Source organism: Cygnus olor, chromosome 3 (genome assembly GCF_009769625.2).
Source record: "Cygnus olor isolate bCygOlo1 chromosome 3, bCygOlo1.pri.v2, whole genome shotgun sequence".
Lineage (NCBI taxonomy): Eukaryota > Metazoa > Chordata > Aves > Anseriformes > Anatidae > Cygnus > Cygnus olor.
The window spans coordinates 96,255,746-96,278,833 of NC_049171.1; the positions used below are offsets into that span (position 1 = coordinate 96,255,746).

The following is a 23,088-nucleotide window of genomic DNA, read 5'->3' on the forward strand; positions in this document are numbered from 1 at the left end:
TTTCTGAATACATACAAGTTGAACGCAGCTCAGTCCGGTTAATCAGATATGCATTTAATTTTTGGCTGTAGTCACTGGTAAGCTGCATTCAGGTTGTGCTGCTTGGAGAAAACCGGCCAAATGACCTCAGATTGGTTTGGCTCTGCTTCTGCACTGAATGTGTGAACAAATACATCCGGAAGGAATAATTTCATGTTTACTTTGAAATGTATTTCCTCCAGTTTTCCAGTAATCCACTTGCTGCAAATATTTGAGCCAGTAAAGTCTAATCACACAAACGTTATGGAAAGCAAACACCAAACAGGTGTGAGCCAAAGAAATTCATTTAAAATCTGGGGAAGACATTCTCAGAATTCAACCAGTACCACTGCCTATAGCTGCTGAGAGATCTCCGTTCCTTTTTCTGACCGAGTGCTATTTTGCATAATTAACTGAGATGTTGATGGATCAAGGATTTGACCCTGACTTTTCTCAAGTCTGGGTTGCACCGTAAGGGGTGGGCAGTGAGGAATATTTCTGTCTACTTACGCTTGGGTTTAGCCTGTTGTGCAACTGTAACCTCACGGGGATTTCGTGTGTGAGTGCTCTGCTGAGTCTAGAACTGTGCGAGTATACAACGTCGTTATACAGACTGAAATGAGGATAATTGAAATGATTGCATGGTTTAAATGAGGCCTCCTGCATTTGTTGCTGCCTACAAATCAACAAAAATGTTGATTTATTTATTTTCCATTTGAATTGTGGGAGGTAATCGGCTGGAAAATCCAGCGCAGAAGACACACTGGTGTGGGCTTGCAGCCAGGTCCAACCCTACCCCAGGAAACAGTGGGGCACCTTGGTTTTGCTGGTGTCAGGAGGCACCCAGCACCAAACAGGGCTGGCCGGTGTAAATGAATGTTGGCAGGGCACCAATACACCCTGATTAAAGGTGATACGTAATTAGCCCATATGACTGTTAATGATAATAATTGCAGGTAACTGGCTGCATAGTATTAATCCAAATGGCAGTCACTGTGTGTTGAGGGTATATGTTATCTGCAAAGGTTTCATATTTCTTTTCAGACTGGGATTTATCCATTAGTAAAACAGAAAGTGATTACATTAATGTGCTCCCTGCCTAGACTGCCTAGCAAAACACATGCAAAGCCCTTTTTTTGCCAGAGTTTCCCCGCTGCGCAGCACTGCCCCTGCATCTCTCCAGCCACAGAAGGACTCCCAGGAAATGGGAGAACTGCCCAAGTAATTCACTGCAGGGAAGTGCAACAAGTAAATACTTGAACTGTGTTGTCCAGTGAAAAGGAAACAAGACTATCTTGCAGTGGGAGAAGGGGCATGAAAAGATGTTAATCGCATGAGCAGTAATCTCTTTGGCTGCTCAGTGTGCCACACTTGGGCTTTGTTTGCCTTGACTTATCTGGCTTACTTTTCCCAATCTGTATGATCATGGATGTGGTGGAGGGCCTCTTTAAGTGTGCACGAGATCAGCTACTGGGGAAGGGCAATGAAACGTTAAGGAGGAAAGGTGGTATCATAAAAAAAGCAACCTTCAAGGCCACCTATCTAGACAAAAGGGCTCAGACGGGCAATAAAAGCAGAAAATCATTGAAACAGCAATGAATTATGAAGGCTATTAAAACCCACAACTGAATTTACAGAATCAACTTCCCCTGATATATTATAAAAATGCTTTCCCCAGGAACTGGAGATACCAAAATTTCTACTGCAGATTAATTACAGCTTTATTTAGCAGAACTGGGGAGGGGGAGTTCAACTCGGTCAAAATTGCGTGGATATTAGTAGTGTTAAACTTTCTGAATTTCAACTACTGCCAGGAAATCATTAACATTACATTTAACAATTTCAGGTACTTCTGGTTTTGAACTCCAATTTTATTATTTATGGAATCTTGATTGCAGAAAAAACATACCCAGCACTTGTATTTAGATTCTGTTTACAAAGGAGCTCTGTGTTCTCCCTGGAACTTGCATAAGAACAGAAAAGTAGATTATGTGGTTTCTTAATAGTTCTTCACAAAGAGTCTTCTGTTTCTAACAAATGGTTTATGCAAATGTATTCTCTGTACTACTTCAAGCAGTATTCATGGAAAAATGACATTTTGCAATAGGGAACAAATGAATATTCAGTGCGTCATTTCTTAGGTGAGCTCATGGACAACTTGTATTCCACAGCCACTGCAATTCTGCAATTTTGTAATGTTGACAGAGGGCAGAGAAGTATCGACTGGCAGTGGAAAACGCAAAGCACTGGCTTTCAGCCCTTCCAAGAGTATTCCAAGAAAGGCAGTTGGGGATTTTATATTGAGGACTATACAAAAATTTTCATGGTAAACTAAAGGGCTGTTTCACAAAGAGGCTGTATGGATTTAAAAAAAAAAAAAAGTAGCTGCATCTTCGAAGTCACAGCTACTGCTGGACTTTGGAAGGGCAAGAGGGTGAAGGCTTCACAAAAGCCCCCCACAGATATTAATCCCTGGTGTGAATGGCACAAAAAAAAAGAAGCAATTTGGAACGTACAGGCCGTATCTTACAGGGCTTATTCATACAAGCAGGCTTGCTGAAGTCAATGGCTTTGTTTGTACTGGGCTAGGGCTAGCCAGAGAGCAAAGGCTGTGTGAGGAGCCCTCGTTTTACAGTCCAGTCCAGAAAGGATGGGTTGGCAGTAGGAATTTGACCTTTCACGATAAAATAGACTTAAGCCATCAGTTCACATACAAATGCTTTCTGTGAATGATAGTGTAGCATGGTATAGAGCAAGAAACTGAAAGGAGTAAGAAAAGTGAGTTAAAGTAGCTGTACTGTGAATGTTTTAAGCCTCCTTTTCCTCTCATGCACCTCATGTGACAGCAGTAAGCTTTTTGAGTTGAGTCCCATGAGTGAACATAATGGTTTAGACAGACAGGCTTGTCGCTCTCCTTTCTCTTCCACACGCCTGCATTATTTTGCAAACATTTTTCTGGTCTGAAGATAGGGCACAAGTCGTTCACAAAACTAAGGGAATCTCAGCTTGTGCAGTTCCTTGGCTACTTGGATTTTTTCTTACTGGTCTTCTACAATTACCAGAAAGCTGGATGACTATATCTATCTTTGAAACTCAGACATATAAAGATAAATAATTGTTCATAAAATTTTCATACATTTTGAAAAGAGGATCAGATCTATGTTTGTTTAGAGCAAAGGTATTGAGTGTATGTAACAGTAATTAATACCTTTGATCACTGGGCTTTTCAAGTTTATCATATTAAGTGCAATTAGAGATTGGAAAACAATAGCTATTTTATGCATACATGTGTCTTCTAGTGAAGTATGTTTGATTAACAGGTGACCTCAAAAGAAAGATTTTGGACATACTTTAAAACTTGCGTGCCAAACAGTGAATTTAACAGCAATGTTGAAGAGAAATCAGCTATCTAAAAGAAAAGTTAAGAAAATAAACACATATTTCATATCCATGCAGTTACTTGAAAGTAATAGTCCAAATTTAATGCTCAGTTACGTAAACATTCCTGAATTAGTTCAACCTATAATTCATACATTCAACAAGGTAATTTTGAACCAGAACTTAGCAACTGAGACTGGATATCCTGCACTACAGGATTATGTAGAATTGAATCTGCCTTAGTTATTTTTATAAACTATTCCTAAAATCAGCAATTTAGTGCTTAGTCGAGATCTAAATAATAGTAACATATGTCATAAAGAATGCAGTGTTACACTTTTTTGGTTCCATCAGCAGGGGTACTTTAGGAAACCTTCCTGACTAACAGTTCAAGAGGTGAGTAATAAAAAAATTCCAATGTACACATATCAATACCATCCACTGCAAGAGGTTTGCATTAATCTTCAAGGATGGTGAAAAGCCTTACCTTCTCTGCAGAGGCTGAGGCTTTGCTAAATATATGGTTTTAATGTCCTTGTGTTGCCTGTATGTGCTAATATCAAGATTCTAAGCTGAGTATTGTTTCCAACATCCCTTGGACCACATTTCTGGCTGATGAACAAACAAATATTGAAAGTAATTCACAGAGGAAAGAAATTACTGAAAACACCAAAGACGTGTTCCATTTGTAGATTTAATTAAGATACCATGTCAATAGAAAAGCATTCACTCCCAGAATAACGATTTCCTGCTGCTGTATGTGTACCAAGCCAAAGCTGAGGAGTTTATTTTCGAGGTGGGAGATACTGGATCTACCACAGCTACCAAGACAAATGATATGATGCTCTTATAGAGAAAGACTGGAGATGGTTTAATAATTTAACCTTGCAAAAATCCTGAAGTGCTGCTTGACAGAGAGTAGGAAAGTGTCAGAAGGAGGGCCATGTCTGTGCTTACTCTGGGTCTTTCCCTCAGGGTCAGTTGTTGGCCACTGTCAGATGCTGCAGATGGGGTGGCTGGCTTTGTGGTCAGACCCTTCAGGGTCACTTCAGAGTAGATGGAAGTTGCCTGAACAACAGACTCGGTGTGACCACTGTTATGCCATTCGTGATTGCAGTAAAGGATACCTAATTTCACGTGATCCTTTGAAAGGCAGCAGGACCTATGGAAAGCTAAGTGATGCTCAGTGTGGGGAAGGGTGCTGGACTTTGTGTCATCTGTCCAGTTTGCTTACTGGGCAGCATTCAAAGGAAGTCCAGCTTAGCTCTAAATAATTCATGTGGTGAAGCTGCAGCATTCTCACAATGTAAAACCAGGGCTGAGAAAGCTGCAGTGCTCGCTGTGGGTCACAGGTTGGAGAGAGAAGGAAATTAGAGAGCAAGGAGTAGGTGGAGCACTCTGACAGCTGCTCGGGGGCACGATGACCCATTGAGACCTGTGCAGAGCCCCAACACATAAAGAAAGCCTTTTGCGACATCTGTGTAGGGCCATGGTGAAAGAGAGATTCAGGATGTTGAATCTACTGCTGGTCACTCTCTCACTGGTGCATTCAGCTCAGGCTCTGCACAGCACAGGCTTTAGAACAGTTAGTTTATTTTTAGCCAGCTGGGTTATTCTCAGCAAGTAAAAATGAGATTTTATTTTGATTTGCAGTTTCCAGGGACTATTCCCCTCTGACAGATAAACAAGTAGGTATGTAGCCATTCACTATATGAAAGTCCTCAGTTTGCCCAAATTGTTGTGCGTCAGGTTGCAGCTAAAGTCAATATTCTCATCTTTCCATCAGGCTATTTGATTTGTTATAAATAAAACCCTGAAGCAGACAAAGCCAGAAAACACTATGTCCCAATAACTTTCCCCAGACTGGCACAACTAAGTACTATGATGTTCACAAAACACATTTCTGACACTGAGCTTAACGTGAAGAAAAAATGGATTAAAATTTGACCAGAATCAACAGCGAGACTGTAACAGAAATGGGAGTGTAAACTCAGGCTCCTATTATTGTAACCTCAAAGTTTCTCTCAAATTCCTTCTTGGAAGTCATGCTTGCCCTACTTAGAAAGATACTAAAATACTTCTTATATAACTGCTCAGGAAAGGCTGTACATAGGGAATAAATTACTGAGCTGGCATTAATTTCATTTTACCCTAATGCTCTGCAATATGACATATTTTACATCAGCTCCACTGCGTAAGGTTCTTCTATCTATCAACTTAAAGAGAAAAGTTTGACATTAAATTTATTTCTTGGATAATATACTGGATGCTTCTGAAGTCTACACTGAAGCATGAAGTGATAGTGTCTGTTGAAGCCATCAGTTCTTATTGACAAGTCTGGTTAAATTATCAGGTTGTATGTAATTTTATTTGAGTGTAGGAAAATGAAGGTTATAGCCAAGAGCTTGGTGGGGTTTTCTTTCCTGAGATGATGATTTATTCATTTTGGCTTCAATAGCTACGGTGTCAGGCGTATTTTATATTTTTCCAACTTTGACACTTCAAACATTTGATTTCCCTTTGCAACTTCCAACCTAAAACATGTTTCCCATTATACATATTCAAGTGACTGCCTTGCACATACTGACTCATGGGGCTGGTTTTTATTTTCACAAAACATATAACCCTATTTGAATAAAATACAGATGGTGTCCAATACATTAAACACAGCAAATTTGCCATTCCTTCCTTCATTCCCTCCATGTTCCGTTCCTCAGATTTTCTGTGGCTCTATGAAATCTTATCAGCCTGAGCCTCAACAACTCAAGAGGGTAAGGCAACAGAAATTTGATGCCATTCATATTTGGCTTGCTACAATAAATAATGTGTAGTTTTAAAGTTATTATTATTTTTTCCATAGGACTCTACACTCAGACCTCTGCTTTAAAAGTGAGATGCACGTCCCTCAGAAGGTATTGAACAGGCAGCATCACATGGTCCTTTGGTAGAGTTTGTATCAAGGGCACACAATATGGAAGATGCGGACGCTTGGCACCAAATAACTTTTCTTTCCACGTGACAGCTGGAGCAGAATCTGTGGCCTTTTACAGCATCAAACAATTTGGAAGGAATAAAAAAACGTAATATACTAATAGCACAGTAAATTACCTGAGTAAATTAGCCAGCTGAAACTGGTTGAAGAAAATTTGTTCCTGGTTTGCTATGAAAGCGTAAGAACCATAAAATACACATGCACAATGGTTATTTGGAAAGCACAAGATCCAGATTTTTTAATAAATTCTGTCAGCATCACTAGATGGCATTGGAGGGTGGTTTATCTCGTCATAGCAGAAAGGTAGCTTTTGTCAGCAGTCTACAGTAAGTTTTGTTAGGAACACTGGTAGTTAAGAAATTTATTCCAAGCAAGCTGAAGGCATGTTCTATGCTACTTCGGTGAGTAAACTGCAACACAAAGCAAGAACCAAGGCTGGCTGACCTGTTACTGAATTGCTGGAATTTCACAAACAAGGAGGCCGCTACCTGTGAGCTAGAACTGGAAGGATGAAGCTCAGGCAGAAATAAATTGCAAGGCACTGAAGAAACTGAGAACTGATAGTACATGGGCTGGTGACTGCAGGGAGGTAAAAGTTAATCTGTTCCTGAGATTTAGGGTGGTATTTTGGTACTGCATACTTGTTTCTCCACCACACTAAATTTTGACCACCATACCAATATTCATTATATAAATGGTATCTCTGTTATATAGTTCCCATGTCCCTTTCTGATTACTTTTAGAATTATATATATTTGCCATCCTGCGATGTTTTTGCTTAGCATCAGCATCCACTTGGGAATTACTGTTAATTTTAGTCAACTGAATCAGTTGCACCACAACTACAATGATTTCTGAATTGCATGAGTATTATTACACACATACAGTTCTCTTTTATTCACACTTTTAAGTAGTAGCTAAAAGGAACCAAAGAGAAGTCTGTTCTTATGTAACCACATGATTCAAGGAGCTTGGTCTTTAAGAAATGAACCATATATCAGAATAATTATAGGTCATGAAACATATGTTGCAATATAAGGCAGCAAAATGTAATTTCTTTCACATCTGCCACCTTGACCCACAGCCTAAGTCATTAAGCATTAATTCTCCAGGAGGAATATGCAGTCTGTTTGCAAACTCGTTGCCTATACAACAAAGCAGACATTATTTTTTGCCTCTGTAGTATTCTCTCTGCTTAAGATCTGTTATCTAACTTTCATCCTGAATCAGGAATCAGAGCCATATACAGATGAAAACCTGATGTTTAATTGAAGTGTTTTCATTCTTGAAACAGGCATTGGGTTTGCCACTCTTGGGACTAAAGGCTGGGATGGTAAAATATGTAAAAACAGTAGTGTTCGTTAGTAGATCAGATCAGTAGCTTGTGTCCAAGAACAAGGTAAGATCTGCTAATAGGTCATACAAGGTTTTAATAGGTCACGAACTCACACAAAGCCAAGGTCTTGTATGAAAAGTGAAGTACATACACTTCTAAAACTGCCACTGTGCCCCTGGTCATCTATTTGTCTGACTGGCTGCTTCACATTCCTTCTAGTGTATTTATAGAAGCTCCAATTTGTAAATACTAATTTGAAACATTATCTTCATACATGCTGGCTACTTCTGAATGTTGAAAATTGAATTGTTGTTAGGACGTATTTGAACTCAGCAGAAGGATGATAAATGACGATGACTTTAAACCTGTTAAACATAAGTGTAAATATGTTACTTACTCCTTTCCTGAGGTTATTTATTGAATAGTGTGTCTTTAATATGTTTAGTTTTGCTAAAGCTTCCACCTTAAGAGTAAGGTTATCATTGTTTGACTCTCAAGGAAACCTATACATGTGCACATACACATGTATGTGTACATATATAGGGGAAAAATCAGTGTATTTTTCCCCACTTATATGGTCAAAGCATTTAGATTCAAGAGACAGGTTTTATTTAGATCCTACTCCATAGCTGCTCATCTAACAGTCTGATTCTGTTTTGTGAGAACGTAAATCAAGGATTAACTGAATTACCCTGGTAAAATCAAGCTAAGTACGATCAGATTCTGGCTTTATCATTTCAAGTAGTTGCTGGATAGTTTAGTCTTCCTTCTTAGCCTCACAATCATTTGCTGAAAAACTGTGGTGAGCAGGGATTTTTTTGTTTACAAGCCACAATTGCTAATAAATGTGTTGTTTGGCCTCTGGCTTGACATCAAAGACACTTTCATAATCAGGATGGCTCCTACTGAATTATATTTCCCTTCAGCTTGCATGGGAAGTGGGGCACCTATTAAACAAAGGCAATTGTTGACCACATGCAACTACAAAGAGAAGAGATGTGATGCTTTGCTTCCTTCACATTTTTAAAAGGCAGCTCTGAAAATCTTCCATGTCAACTTGAAAAGAATTACTTGTAGTTACTTGCAAGCAACTTACCTGTCAGGGTTAAAATGCCAAGGTCCACGTCTGTGCTGAAGGATGGATGCAGACCCTACACGTACTGGGAGCTCTCAGAGGCAGTCAGCCTGAGTCAGCCTGATGCACCTTATGCCAGCCTAAAACTCTTAAGAGAAAAACACACTTTCTCTTAAAAAGAATCAAACAATCACATCTCAAAAAAAAATATTAAACAGACTATGATTGTAAAGTCTTCATATACTGCATGCTTTTCATAAACCTTCCTCCTCTTCGAGTCCCATTTTCTTATTTCTGCGATTGATTGATGAAGATTTTGATTGAGTCTTCTCAACTCAAATCTGTCTGACTTCTTTCAACAGTGTTTCACATTTTGACCCAAAAGTTAGAGACGTGATTACCTGGATAAAATTGCTGCTGCATTTTTTCCTTTGTTGTTGTTGTTCTCTGGTAGTAGGTTTTATTTAATCTTTAAATATATTGCTATAAATACAAGATAAGGCTCTACACTTAAGTTTCAATACCCCTGTATTCATGTATTTCTCTCTGACAGGCAACATAACATGATCTCTGGTTGATCACTATCACCTGTAATGCTTTGAATTAGAAGTTCTCTAAATAATTTTCTTAATCTAAATTATTATCAACAAAAGTGTCTTATTCATTCTAAATAGTAGCAGTGCCTGAAGTCACTGGGCCTTATAAGCATTTATAGGGTCAGCGCAGCGCAGCGCAGCTGCAGGACAGCTCTGCAGGAAGCGCTCCATGACCATGGCAGAGAGCCCCCATGGGTAACTTCATCCTTCAGGATGCTTGTGCAGAACTGACTGGTTAATCAAGTCTGTACCTCTCCTCACATGGTATAAACACGAGGTTGCATTGACTTGTTGTAAACTGTGGTAGAAGTGGTCTGTTAGGGCCAATTTTGGAAGCAGAATGGCTCCTTCACCATGCACTGTGGACCTACTATGGTCAGGTCTAGCTCCAGCACAGTGATCCCCAGCAGTTACCACACCACATACAGTAGCTGTTCATAGGAAGACCTGGCTTCATGCTGAGCTGCTGTCCTGTGCCCCACTCTGCCTGCCTTCTTACAAATCTTATGGGAAACTTAGTGGTCATGGCTGCAAGCAGCACTAAGTAAAATACCTCTGTGAAGCAGGAAAAGGCAGGGAAAAGTAAATTAGGAGCAGTACTTGCACTAAATTCCTTTATTCTGTGTTGGAAGAATATCTGAAATTTTCATTGACTTTGCACTGCACATCTAACCCCCTTTACTCCCTATACAAACTTACCTGAGCTCCTCAGCTGACAACAGAGGCTTTCAGGCTTTTTTGTTCTCAGGCTTTCTGCCAGGGTGATGAACACTCATGGTCCTGTTGCAAATTTCACCACAGATTTCTCTTAGATGTGTTTTAACAACCTCAGTTTCTAGAGCTGAATACACAAGACCTCAGCTTTCTACTTAAAAAAAAAAAAAAAAAAAAAAAGATTGGCAGAAAAGCTTTGTGAAATGACCAGACAGAAAACAGTAGGCTCACAAATAATACAGTAAAATAGAACACATTCTAAGTCTGGTCTAAGCAAAGACCAAAACTCGTAAGGCAATTTTATTTCCCAGGAGACTGAAAGGGCCTGACCACTGGAAGATGGCAGCACCCTTTTTTGCCAAGCAGGTGGGAAGGTCCCACTGGTTCTCTTGGTGGGAAGGTGTCTCCTCCACGTCTTCCTGGGCAGTGTTACATACCGCAGCAGCCAGTGGCTCCATCCACGTTTTTAGCACGTCTCCACTACATCCCTCGGGATGTCAGGTCAGAGGTGATGCTGAGCAGCTCCTGCTTCATTGTCTGAAATCTGTTCCCAGCACCGGGGACAGTGTGACCCCTTCATGGGACCAGCACAGGGACCATGTGCACATCTTGGAGGTGCTTTGAGCTGCAGCCTGGCCAGGGCATTGCAGCCCCAGGCTGGAATGAGCGCTCAGCACAGCCCACAGAGAGCCGAGACTTTGTGGAGCTCTCACTTCTCCAGATGAATTCAACATCCTGTTTAGCACTTCATTTTGTATGTAGCCAATTGGTTTTTCACTGGGTAAATAATCTCTGTTCAGTGTGACACGGACATAAATAAATGTACACATACACACACGTGCATGCACACACACAGACATCAGTCATTTAAAGCTATGTGGGTGTCTTCTTTCATATTTCTACCTTGTGGCTGGAGTAAGCCAGGAAATGTAAAAAGCAGTCAAAATGTTGGGGGGGGGGGAGGGGGGAGAGATAGAAATGCCTTTTTCCACAGAAAACATGGTACAGCTCCCAGGCTGAGGGGTACAGACCTGCCAGCTCCTTTTGTGCCTTGCCTCCTCCTCCTCCGTGGCTTCTCAGGGGTTTCCATGCCACAAGCGCCAGTCAGGCACTTTGCTGAATCAGACCCACAGCTGCCAAAGACACTCTCCCCATAAATTCAGACTTTTACCAGTGCTTATTACAGCTATTAAACTCACTTACTGTAGTATCACGCCTCTCTTATTAAGATTTTAATCAGCATTTCCATTGGAAAGCCTTACTCTCAAAGAGTTATAAAATTGCCTGTATAAAGTTGATTACTACTGTAATCCAGCATCCAGCTTCTTGGCTCATGGCTATGTTTCTTTCTTGCTTACTTGATCTCCGTTTGCAAAAGCTGATGTAAATTGGTTTGGCAAGTTTAATTCCAGAGATAAAAAAAAATCTGACTTCAGAGGTGTTTTTTTCAGGTGTGCAGAAAACAATGAAACTATCCTAAGTTACCTGCCTACAATATTAAGGAATTGCCCCAGATATCTTTTTTCTTTTAACTGTTGATAAATTTTATCTAGGAACGTAGCTAAAGGATTTAAGCCATCCACATTGTTTTTAAATGCTGAGTATTTTTGGAATGGTGTACAGCACTTAATGGGAAGGCAATCACAGGAGGTTAAAGACTTTCAAAATACATACCAACACCTCAGTGCCAACAACCCAGATCACTTCAATGAACTGTGCAGTATGTGTTGGCATGATTTATGTAGCAATTTTAGAAGAATCTGTAGTGTTTGTTTATTACCACAGTGTGATTGATGGGTTCCTAAGTGCACTGCGACGCAATCAGCTGAGCTATTAGGGGGGGCAGTTTGATAATTTGTGAGTTACGGCCATTACAGCATGTCACTTCAGTGAATTGCCAGAAGTCATTAGGGTATCAGTGACCTCGGAGAAACCGTGGTGAGACAAGACCTGCTGCCAACCGTGTCACTATCAGACCATCCCTCCTGCGTAATCACTCAGGCTATGAACACTTCTTCCCAGCTTCCCTGCTCTCCTGCCATCCATCCTTCCCTCTCTCTTCTTGGTAAAGCGCAGCAAGAAAAACACCATTTAGCACCACTGCTAATTACTTCAGGTTCTGTTCTCATCCTCTCCCCTTCCCAATGTTAGAAGACTGGTGCTGACATGACTCAAACCACAAAGAAAGAAGAAAGGTTGCTGAGGCGTTGTTTTATAACGGCCACCTGCTTTGTGACAGGCAAGCCCATAGATAAAGCCACTCCAATACCCATCCTTCATGGAAGACACTGATGCAACCTCAATTTGTTCCTGGAAATAGTATCCCATGCGTAATGTGACTTATAATGCATTATGGCTAAGTCTTCACTGGATTTCGGCATTTATTTGCAACACAAGAAAACTGAGTATGAAAGAGATCATATTTATCTTTTATTTATTTATTTATTTATTTTTTTACAAAAATAAACAATTTAAGAAACAAAAGCACATTTTTTCCTGGCTGTACAAACTACAAAACAGTATGACATTGGTCACTTTAGCATTTACTTTATTGCTTTCACTGAAAGCAAATTTTCTAGACACACCATGCCTATAAAAAGCATTTTATATAGAATTAAGGCTAGAATTCAATTACCATTATTGAGGTCATTTACTTCATTCACTCTAAGAATTAGCAAGCGGTGCCTTAGAAAACCAAGGATTTGATGATAAAAAAAATATGAATAACTGCAAGATATTCAATAAAATAGTCCTGTTCAACCAGATGGATTGCTTTACCAATCTGTCAAAGATGTTGCTTCATGAACAATTCAGACTCGATTCAACAAAAGTCTTAAGCACAGGCTTAATTGTAAGCATATGCTTAGGCCTATCCCTATTCAGCAAAGCACTCAGCACTTGGGTAAGTCCCTAGCCTTTCAGTGGGACCATTCATATGCTTATGTGATTTGCTAGACCTACAAAATGGCTCTTTTAAATTAAAAAAATACGAACCTTTGTGATAACATTGGAAGCAAAAAAGAAAATTAGCTACAGTCTTGCAATTCTAAACATAACCAATTCCTTCATTTTGACAAACATGTTGCTATTGCATATTTGATGACGTTAACACGAATGCTGATTGTCTTCAGTAATGTTTGATACTTAGCTTACAAACTGATATGCTTCAGTTACTCAGTTGTACGTGCCCAAATAAATATCAATGCAGAGGATACAGACTTCTCATAGAAATGATCAGTTTCCATCCCTGTACACACATGCACAGGTCAGAAAGGTCATGCTAACCTTGGTTAGAAAAGCTAGAGCTGCCAGCTGATTTGTAAGCAAAATTACATCCCAACAGTGTATCGTATTTTGTACTTTGCTTTGTTTTAAAATCACATTTTCAAAGTGTTGTTTTATTGCACATTCATCCTGGTCATGCAGGTTATTTCTTTAAAGTTTTGTTTAGCACTCTATAGATTAGAATGAGTAATAGTGCAATTATCTCCCCGTCCACAGCCATCCTATACATAACAGCTGCCTATATTTATACACAAACAGCTCTTGTCACTCACGCATCAGACCGAGCCACTTTAGCTGTCAGTCTGTCACTTTCACATACGTTATCTTGTCAGGATCAGGCATGATATGATTTGAGGCCGTCTTGAAGAAGACAAGCTGCCGACCTGCACGGAGTAGGAGAGGGGAGGGAGGAAAAAAAGGTAACTAGAAGTGATGAGCAAAAGGTTGCCTGCTTTACAGTACTGACATTTCATATTCACGATCAACCTGTACACCATTTAGGCACCCCAACATTGAACTTCTTCTTAACTTCAACTGTTATAAAACTGAAATGATTTCACTTCAAGGTACACTGATCTCTCCTGGGCTCTGTATTTTTATTCTTATGTGATTATGGTCAAGATATGGCTGCATATAGCTAACAAGGTAAAGGAAAGAGAGGTCTGAAGATTTTAATACAAATTTAACATAATCTTTAAAGAAAATATGTCTTTAAAGACTCTCCCACTGATATAAATGGGCCTGGGTTCAGGGCTTAAATAAAGGGCAGACATTTGGTTGTACAGGAGCGGAATCATCTTTGCATGTTTGAATCTTTGCTGTACTGATCAGCACAAGATACATTAAGCTTTACTTGCTCTGAAATAGCTCTTGTTGATCACTTTGTAGCTCTGGGTTTTTACACATTCTGGAGCAAGGCATTTACTCCTCATACAAAAATAAATAAATAAATCCACATCCATTGAGAACCCCCTGGCAGTGCAAGATACCCTGCCAAGTCCAGCATGACTGATTTTAGTGAGGTTTCACTCACTGCTGTCCATGGGAGCTGCAGTACAGGTCTTGTACTTGCTTGCTGAACCAGCATCTTATTCACATCCCTATCTACCTGCTCTCCTTCATACACAGCAGTTCCTTGGAGCAGAGGCCACAGAGGTATTCTCCACAGCTATTCAACCTCTGCCTTCACACTCTAATATTCAGAGGAAACAATTGCTCTTTACTCCCAGCCTGCCTCTCTAGGGGGCTCCCATAACACTATTTTCTTAGAAGTATCACATGGCAAACAGGATACCTCAATTACTAACCAAATTTCCATGCTGCACATTGCAGGGACTTGTGTGCTTATATGTCAGGGATGGCACAGAAAAGGGAATGAAAAGATAACACTTGAAATATGGCTGCTATGTCTCATTTGCTTTTAATATCAAAATCTGAGACAGGAGCTGCTCTAAACTTCCTAGGAATTTCCATGTGACATAAGAATTATTTTTTAGTATGTGAGTTAACTTCAAAAGTCTGACTACAGATAGTCTGACATGATGACCTAGTAGTCACTGGTTAGCCACAGGCAAGGTTAATATAAATTAAGTTACTCTTGGATCCATGTAAGTCTCTGTTCAAATCTCTCAGAAGCACAAGAAATACAGAAAGCTGTAGCAGTACTGCCTAAAATGCCCTGGTATGTGTAGTTTCTCTTTAATCGTGTTACTTTCGGAGCTGGAGACCTGCACTGAGAAATAGGCACATGTACAACCCTGACTTTGGTGTGTATTTATGTTGCTCAGCTAAGTACAACCAAAGCACCCAACTGCACACAGAGTAAATTTTGACTATAAAGTTAAGACCTGCTGTGATCACAGCTGTACAGACAGAGAGCTGAGTCTTAGAGCCTAAATAACTTGCCGTGCTGAAATCTGTGGAACAGCAAGGCCTTAAATCAGCTTTCCCAAGCCTTGGCTCACATCATCCACCCTTCCTCTCAAACACAGGAGTAGGGTAACCAGCCTGGCTCTAGCCAAAATTGCTTGAGATTGCTCAAGCAGGAGAATAGCACTGTGTGCATGGAGAAGATGCAGAGCAGTCACAGGATGAGAGTCCACAGGACATACGTGCACAACCAGTCATCATGGGAGAAAAACCTCACACTGGCTTCAGTGGGGGCTTTATCTCATGAGATGACGACAGAAGAGCACGGATTTAGTCCAGTCCACCTTATACACACAATCATGTCTCTTTCTAGAAGGCACTTGTAATATTTTCGCTTCTTGGAGTGCTGTGGAGCTCCCTGAAACAAGCCTCGGTCTGGTTCAGCAGCCACGAGCCAGGATCGATGCTCCACTGATGTTAATCAGCACAGACTGGCTGCCTTCAGGGGAACCACACTGAGACTGCCAGGCCCACAAACCTTTTGGAAAGTGTATTTATCTTTTCAAGAAGCATATTCTGGTAGACAAGAAAATGAGTTGTGGTAGCAAATGGGATTTTCCCCTCAAAGTTCCTGTAGTTTCCCAGCTGAAATGCACTGCGCATTTCCACCTCTAAGTGGTTTAAACCCTCCCTCCTCACTGTCCTTCAGCCAAAGCCCTGTGGGCAGTACGCTGCTCCCACCAGCACGAGAACATCTCTTACACCAGCTGGGAAGTCCCAGCTAGATGCGTGGGAGAACCTGTTTGGTTTTGTGTCAAAATGCAACAACGATATGGATTGGAAAGGTTTATGTAAACCCAGATGTTGCACCATGGCCTGCACATTTAACTGCAGAAACAGGTCACAGATTTCTGTTGTTATCTCTGTCGCTGTACTTCAAAATAAAATTTTGGACTCTACGGTTTGGAAACCTATGGTGCATATCCTAAAGCCCTCTGGTGCCTGCTCCTTTGGGTCTACCAGCAGACTCCTGCTCCCCTGAAGGGAGGCAAGAAAATGTCCCACCAAAGCCCAAAAGACCTCCATTGAACCATCGGAAACTCTTCTCTCTTGTTGCTGTCAGTGGTGGCTCCCACAGTCCAGCACAGCATGCTCCCCAAGTGGTACTGAAACGCTTGAAGCAACCAGCATACATGACTCAGCTCCTGCTGCTCCTCTTCAGCAGCACCTGTGACCTACCTGTCCAAGTCGTCTGGTTAGTCAAGACGAAAGCTTTGCACTGGGAGTAGCTGTCACAGATCTCGATGGCTTCATTGACGTCAAACACGGAGAGGAGGCAGCCTTTGTGATGGTAAGATGGCCAGCATCTGTAGTTCTCATCAGGAATAAAGGCTTCAGGCACCCGCCTGTACTCTGCAAATAACCAGAGTAAAGCAATCGGTCTGAAAGCTCTAGCAAAGTGCTTGTTCTTAGCAGGCAAGGTTATTTTAACAGCTTAGGAGAGGGGTATTTATGATGGAAAAGGTGACTGTACCAGCCTCATTTCACTCCCAAGCGTGTTTATAGCTCTGCACCTTACTTTCCTTTTCCTTTCTTCTCACTTTTTTTTCCCCTTTCCAGAAAGGGTCTGTAAATAAACAGTCTGTGCACAAAATGCTTTCCCCTTCTCCACCGCACCAGCGAGGCTCTGGTCTTACCAGGAGTTTTAGGGGAAGAATGTCCCATTGAACCAAGAGCATCCACTCGAATGAACCGACTGGCTGTCCTACTTCTGCTCAGAGAGCGGGACTGCCGTGGGGAGCCCCACCATGCATCCCCAGCCCTCCCTCGCGCTCACAGCGGCACGCTAGTTTCCTCCAGCCCCTTTAGAGGGGGAAAGAAAAGACAGCCTTTTAATTAAGCAAACTTTTTTGTTTTGCTTGCTCAGATGAGCACAAAAGGGGAGTTGCTCGATGGGCCTCCGGGAGGAGAAGGGAAAAAAAGCTCAGGAAGCATGTCGGCATGGTGGCTGCCCTGGCCTCCGCGCTGCCCGGTGCTTTGCTCGTCCCCTTGGCTGCCGTTCAGTCTCCCCTGCCTTTATGAGCTCCCCTTGTTCTCTGTTCACAGCTCCTCTAGGTTTCCCAGCCACTTATGGGGGTTTCTCTAATGAATGCACCAGCAAATTAAACTAATCATTTAGACACATCTCTATTTAGCTTCCGGACACACAAACGGATGGTTCCCTCCTGTCTCTCTCCCCCACCCATCCTATTCAAAAAATAAATACATTCTATATTTCTTCTCATTGTATCTATTATAGAAACCAGAGATGGCTGCTCTGACTCACAGCCTATTCTTAAGTCACTTTCATTCAGGCATTTTCTTCCTGACATTGCAGATACAGCCTGCGAATATTTCAGACAGCACATTTTACAAACACCACCAAGTCAGAGGCAAGTGTGCCTGTGAGTCTAAACTGCTGGTATTTCAATTGGGAAAAGAATTGCACACCCACAAGTGCTCATTAATACCGCAGTCTGACACAGTGTGAAACAAATGCAGTCAGTACATTCTTTTTTAGGCCTGACTCATTAAAATTATCATAAGACACACACACAAACAGGAAGCAAAATCAGAGCTGATCATGTCCAACTTACACCAAAGGCAAAAACCCCTTTCATTAATTCAGGAAATGCAGACACACTCATGAAGAAAAGAAAAAGACTAATTAGTTTCACATTAGAAACATTCATTTCACCACCAAAAATATATATGCAGTCCTTTTGAAGAAAAGTCACCACATGCATCAAGCTGCTACTGACTGGCTAGGTAAAGATCCCTTTTTCTTTCTAATTGTTTTATCAGCCGTAGAGCAATAACCATAACTGAATGTAAGTGAATAATGTTCTCTTATCTCTGTACGGTTACTGCTGAATATTGATCGGTGCCTTACAACCAAGGTCAGTAAAATGATGCGTGCAAATGAGATGCCAAAAAATTGAGCCTGGTGAATCATTTGGGCAGCTTGTAAATGTTAAATGACAGAGGAGGGCCAGCAATGACCGTAATGGCGAAAGCAGGGTCCTGGCTCACATGGCAGGAGGGGATGCAAACCTCCCAGCTGGTACGTAGGGGCCCAAGCAGCCAAGGTGGATGCAGCAGGACCCTCTGGGGAGCATTCTGCTGCAGAGGAGCAGGGGGCAGGACAGGTGAGAGCGTGCAGCCATTCCAACCCAGCCAGGTGCTCCTGCTGCCCCAGGAAGCCAGCATGGGATTCTTTCTGAGATGATCACGGTCAGAAATTACCCAAAACTCAACACAATGCCAGCTGAGTGCAGGTCTGTGGAAACTGCATTTTTCTCCAAAACTCACTTTATCTCGAGTAGGGCAACGTAGCTGCCTTCACCCCCTGCACACCAAAGGCAAACATCCCTGGAATCTCTTGTTTACACAGCCACAAATTAGGAAGCTGACCCCTGAACCCTTACTTGCATGAGTTGAGAAGAAATACACTCTTCTCACATGAAGTGCAAGGAGAGAGAGGAAGGGCCCTCCTGAAGCACGTCCCTTGGTGGAGATGTGTCCTGGCAATCACCAGAGCCTCCTGCTGCTCCTTGCCCCCCACTAGCCCCAGCCAGCTGAGAGAACCCACACTGTAACAGGCCTGCATCAGCTCCTCGCATTCAAGTCCAATTTATATCAGAGGGAAATACACTTGTGTATGAGAGACCTAAATGCACAAGGAACCCAAACATCAGTACTCATTGCATCAGTTTAAAGAGCTGTTCCCCTCTTACACAAAACCTGCTCGATAAATCACAAACAGGAACAAAGCTCTCCTGTGCAATCGCTATGCACTACCTTTTGCACCCAAACCCTTTCAGCCCTTTGTTTCTTGTTTTTTAAAGTCAGTAAAGCCTTCGTGGTATGCCGTGCGATATATACCAAAACAAAAACATCATGGCATAGAATTGTCTGGTGTTACAAACGCAGGGCAAGTCAGACATCAAGGCCAACCATGCCAGATCCCAGTGATGGAGCTGGGCTTGCCCCACACCTTTAAATGATCACCCTCGTTGCCCCAGTCCAGTTACAAGCTCGATTTAGCGGTTCCCCACTGGGTTAGAGACAGCTCTAGCCCAGGTTTTTGTCCTGCCAAGACCTGAAACTTGCTTAAATGGAGTCCATGGAATTTGAAGGCTCACGGCAGTAAATCACATCATAAAAAGGTCAAAGTTCTGGTCGATTTCCAGACTAATGGTGTTTAAAACCAATAAATACTTGCCTAATACCATAAATGCAGCCATAAATTTACACTTTTGCATACGTATACATAGACTTTATATACTCTGTGTCAAACTATCAAGGCAAGGAATAGATCAGAGAAATGCACGACACTCCTAACGCTATCACGATAGATGAACAAAAAGCCTTTTTTCCATCTAGTTATTTTGTGAGGGCTGAAGCAAATAAATGTAATGCAGTAAGCCCGATCTCGATGTCACTTATGACAGATTTACTCCAGCCTAACATACGGGAGCTGATTCGCTGCTCTCAGCTAGACAAATAAATCCTACTGGGAAACATTTTTCCTGCCACGTAAACATTTTGATAGTTCAGAATATCTTGCTATGCTGCATCTGGGCAACTCTCAGAAGTTTTGTTTTGCAATATTTTTAATAGTTTTAAAATATTTTTAAAAGCTTGCTCCGGACAATCAAAACATGCTGTTTCAATTGGTCCAAAATCTTCTTAAAATTTTCTTACAGGAATAGCCATCCCCACAACAGCCACAGCAATTTTCAAAACGTGTGCCTTCTCATGACAGGTAAGACAGGCAACTTAAAACACAATCTGTAGCCTCACTGACCAGTGGAAGAGCTCTGAGAGAAAGCCAGCCCTTGAAAATCTCATTCTAACCTCTTTCCATCAAAAATCACCTGTGTTGTCCCAAAGCTGACTATAATCTATAAACATACTCATTTTCACTCTACTAGACTGAGTCATATAAATAACTCCACAAGTATATTATAAACTATGTGAAACCGCCTGTGGTTTCCCCCTTTTAGGTTGTTTGAGTCACCCTAAATCTGACTTTAATCAGTCCTAATGACCGTTTATTTCAGCCACAGCAGCCAGATTGCACTTTTACTACCAACTACAGCTACTCGTTGGAAATTTGCCCAGTTTTCTTTTCTAGTTATCACCTGCCAATACAGCATGGGTCAGTGACATTTATGCAGTAACGTTCATCCTTGAAAAGAAATCAGAAATCATGTTACTCCTTTTCCTCCTTCCTCTGTTCCTCAACAATGGGAAAAAAAAAAACACTGGCAGTCGAATCTGGATTTTCTTTTAATTGCTTTTCTTACAAGTAAGCAGAAAAGAGCCTCATCTTGCCAATCATCTCAGTGATAACAGCACTGAGCAGTATTTTGCTACACAAACTGTCCCACAGATTCCCAGGGAAATTAAGGAATGCAGAATCAGATCCTAAATAGATAATAATGCACTTATGTTTTTAGCATGTTTCGTTTTCTGCTTAAAACTTCCTCATGCCTCAGTACCTCACATTTAAACATTGTTCTGACGAAAAGCCTCACGCAGCCTTACGTACAGTTGTGCTACGGAAAACTAGTTTTTGTGTACCAGAGAAAACAGCCCGCTAGGTGTATCCTGCGTCTCTGTTTTTAATCATTTCTGACAAACCCCAACTGTTTGGAAGGACAGGAAGGCCTGCCAGGACACGGATTTGCTGTAAGACCGGGAGGTAGCACCGCTGCTCTGGCATGCGTTTCGTCCTTTGGCTGTTTCATGCATGCAGCCTGCAAACTAATGCTGCCCCTTCACACGCACCTATTGCGCTCACAGGAGAGCCATATTTAAATCGGTGCGCGTGGTGTCACCGCAGCACAAGTAAATAAGAACGGCATGTTCTGTGACATTTTATTCCCATTAACATTACACGGTGGGAGTCATCCCTGCTACAGTGAGGAGCCCTGCTGCACCCACCGGCCCCTGCAGCGTGCACCGCTCATCCCGGGCAGCTCCTGCAAGCCACATCTGCCCCAACCACCTATACATGCAATGAGATTGGTGAATGAGCCTAAAGGTGCATGGGGTCACGTACATAGGGTATCTGAGCTCAAAGCCAGGTGCCAGGCTGCCCACGTGACAGCCCTCTACAAGAGGGAGGCATCCTGCCTGTGCACCGTTCCCCCTCAGCCCACCACAAAGCAGCCTTGACATCCCTGGGAATGAAATGCCAAATGCACAAGTGCAAGATAAAGCAGGAATCCGGGCTGCAAGGACTGCCGTATGTTCCCAGCTGAGCCTGCAAGCACCGTCACCAGAATACTTTTGGTCTCTGCATTTTGGCCTGCCGTAGGATATACGAACGGCCTCCAACAGTATTCCAGTGACCTTGCAAAATTTCCCTCACACATACACATGTGCACAAACATACACGCCCTGCTTGACTCCAATAATTCTTGGGTAGATTTACAATTTCCTAAGCACGTTGCTATAGTGACCCTGCAGAATATTTTCTCAAAACACTGTTGTACTGTAAATGTTTACATACAGCGTAATCCTGCCAAATTGTCTTAAGACAAAGGAAAACACCAAGTGTCTTTGCTTTATGTCCAGCCTTCCAGCTTTTTTAGCATTGTGAACGTACTTTCAACTAACAACAGAAGCTAATTATGCCTTTCTGTGGACTCGCACACCCTCAGGCCTAATAATGGGTCATCTATTAGCTTTAATGAATAACAAAGCTATCGGATTTACTAGTGTTAGCTGATTTCACGCATTTCTGAGTAAATTCTGAGCTAACTGAAAGGCCAGGGCTTAGCTATAGAGCCAGACACCCAGTTGGTACAAATCAGTGTCACTCGACTGAAGAAATACAAATTTTGATATTGAGACAGGGCTTTGCTGACAAGCATCAGTAGATTTCTTATAGTTTTCTTAATCTTGATAATTAAAGGAACAACTTAATCATTTTAGATAACACGTCAGAGAAAATACATGGTTTCTGTTTTAATTCACGTTCTTCTGGATTCTAGCAGAAGAGACCAAGAGTCGACAGAATATTAAAAAAAGTATCTGCTCACGGCGTTGTTTTAAACACTGTAATGTTCCTGTATCAACATTAACAGTAGTGTGATTTATGATTACAGAACACATACGTAGCTATCGAATGTCTCCCGTGCCTCTACTCTGTTTCTTAGATACTAAAGCAAAGTCCAGAGCATAATATAATTTACAGCACTATAAAATGTTTTACAACTGGAGCACAGTGAAAGCCTAATATCCAAGACCTTCTGTAATATGACTATGTCATCTTGTTAAACTTTCTTTATGGAAGCACTAGAGTTGAGAACTTTCTTCATGTCACTTCCCCACCAATTATCAGTATCACCTTTCTCACTTCATGTTGTTCACTTGGAAGGAAGAGGTCTTCCTTTCAAAAACATAGGTTCAGATAGATAAACTGTTTCCTAAAAGTTTATGTTTTAGTTACAGCCTTAGATCATCTGCCCAAGATCATGAACTCTTCTTTCCTAGTAAGAATTTATAATGTCTCATCCAAGACAATGCGTAATTCAAAACATTTAGACCTAAGACAAATTCTGAAGCACCATTACTTGAATCGTCTATGGTTTCTTTTTTAAACAAACAAACAAGTTGCAATTCTTCGATTTGAATTCTCCTCTAAGATTTCAAACTAGATCTTACACCCGGAAGGCCTTCTTTTGTCACAACCCTTCAGATGCCAGTGGAGACTAGCATAGTTAATTTTTATCATGTTTATTACTTGAGAGAGTAAAATCCTCAGGAGACA

General features: G+C 41.5%; 1 protein-coding gene across 1 annotated transcript in view; it reads right to left on the minus strand.

The window, feature by feature from the left end:
* Window positions 1-12,517: 12,517 nt before the first annotated feature.
* PKDCC (protein kinase domain containing, cytoplasmic) overlaps window positions 12,518-23,088 on the minus strand; it is a 34,024-nt gene continuing 23,453 nt past the window's right edge. Inside the window, exons 6-7 of the mRNA XM_040552917.1 lie at window positions 16,503-16,676; window positions 12,518-13,777 (exon numbers count right to left, since the gene is read on the minus strand). Coding sequence (XP_040408851.1) covers window positions 13,692-13,777; window positions 16,503-16,676 — 260 coding nt within the window. The 3' untranslated portion in view covers window positions 12,518-13,691. The remainder of the gene's footprint in view (window positions 13,778-16,502; window positions 16,677-23,088) is intronic.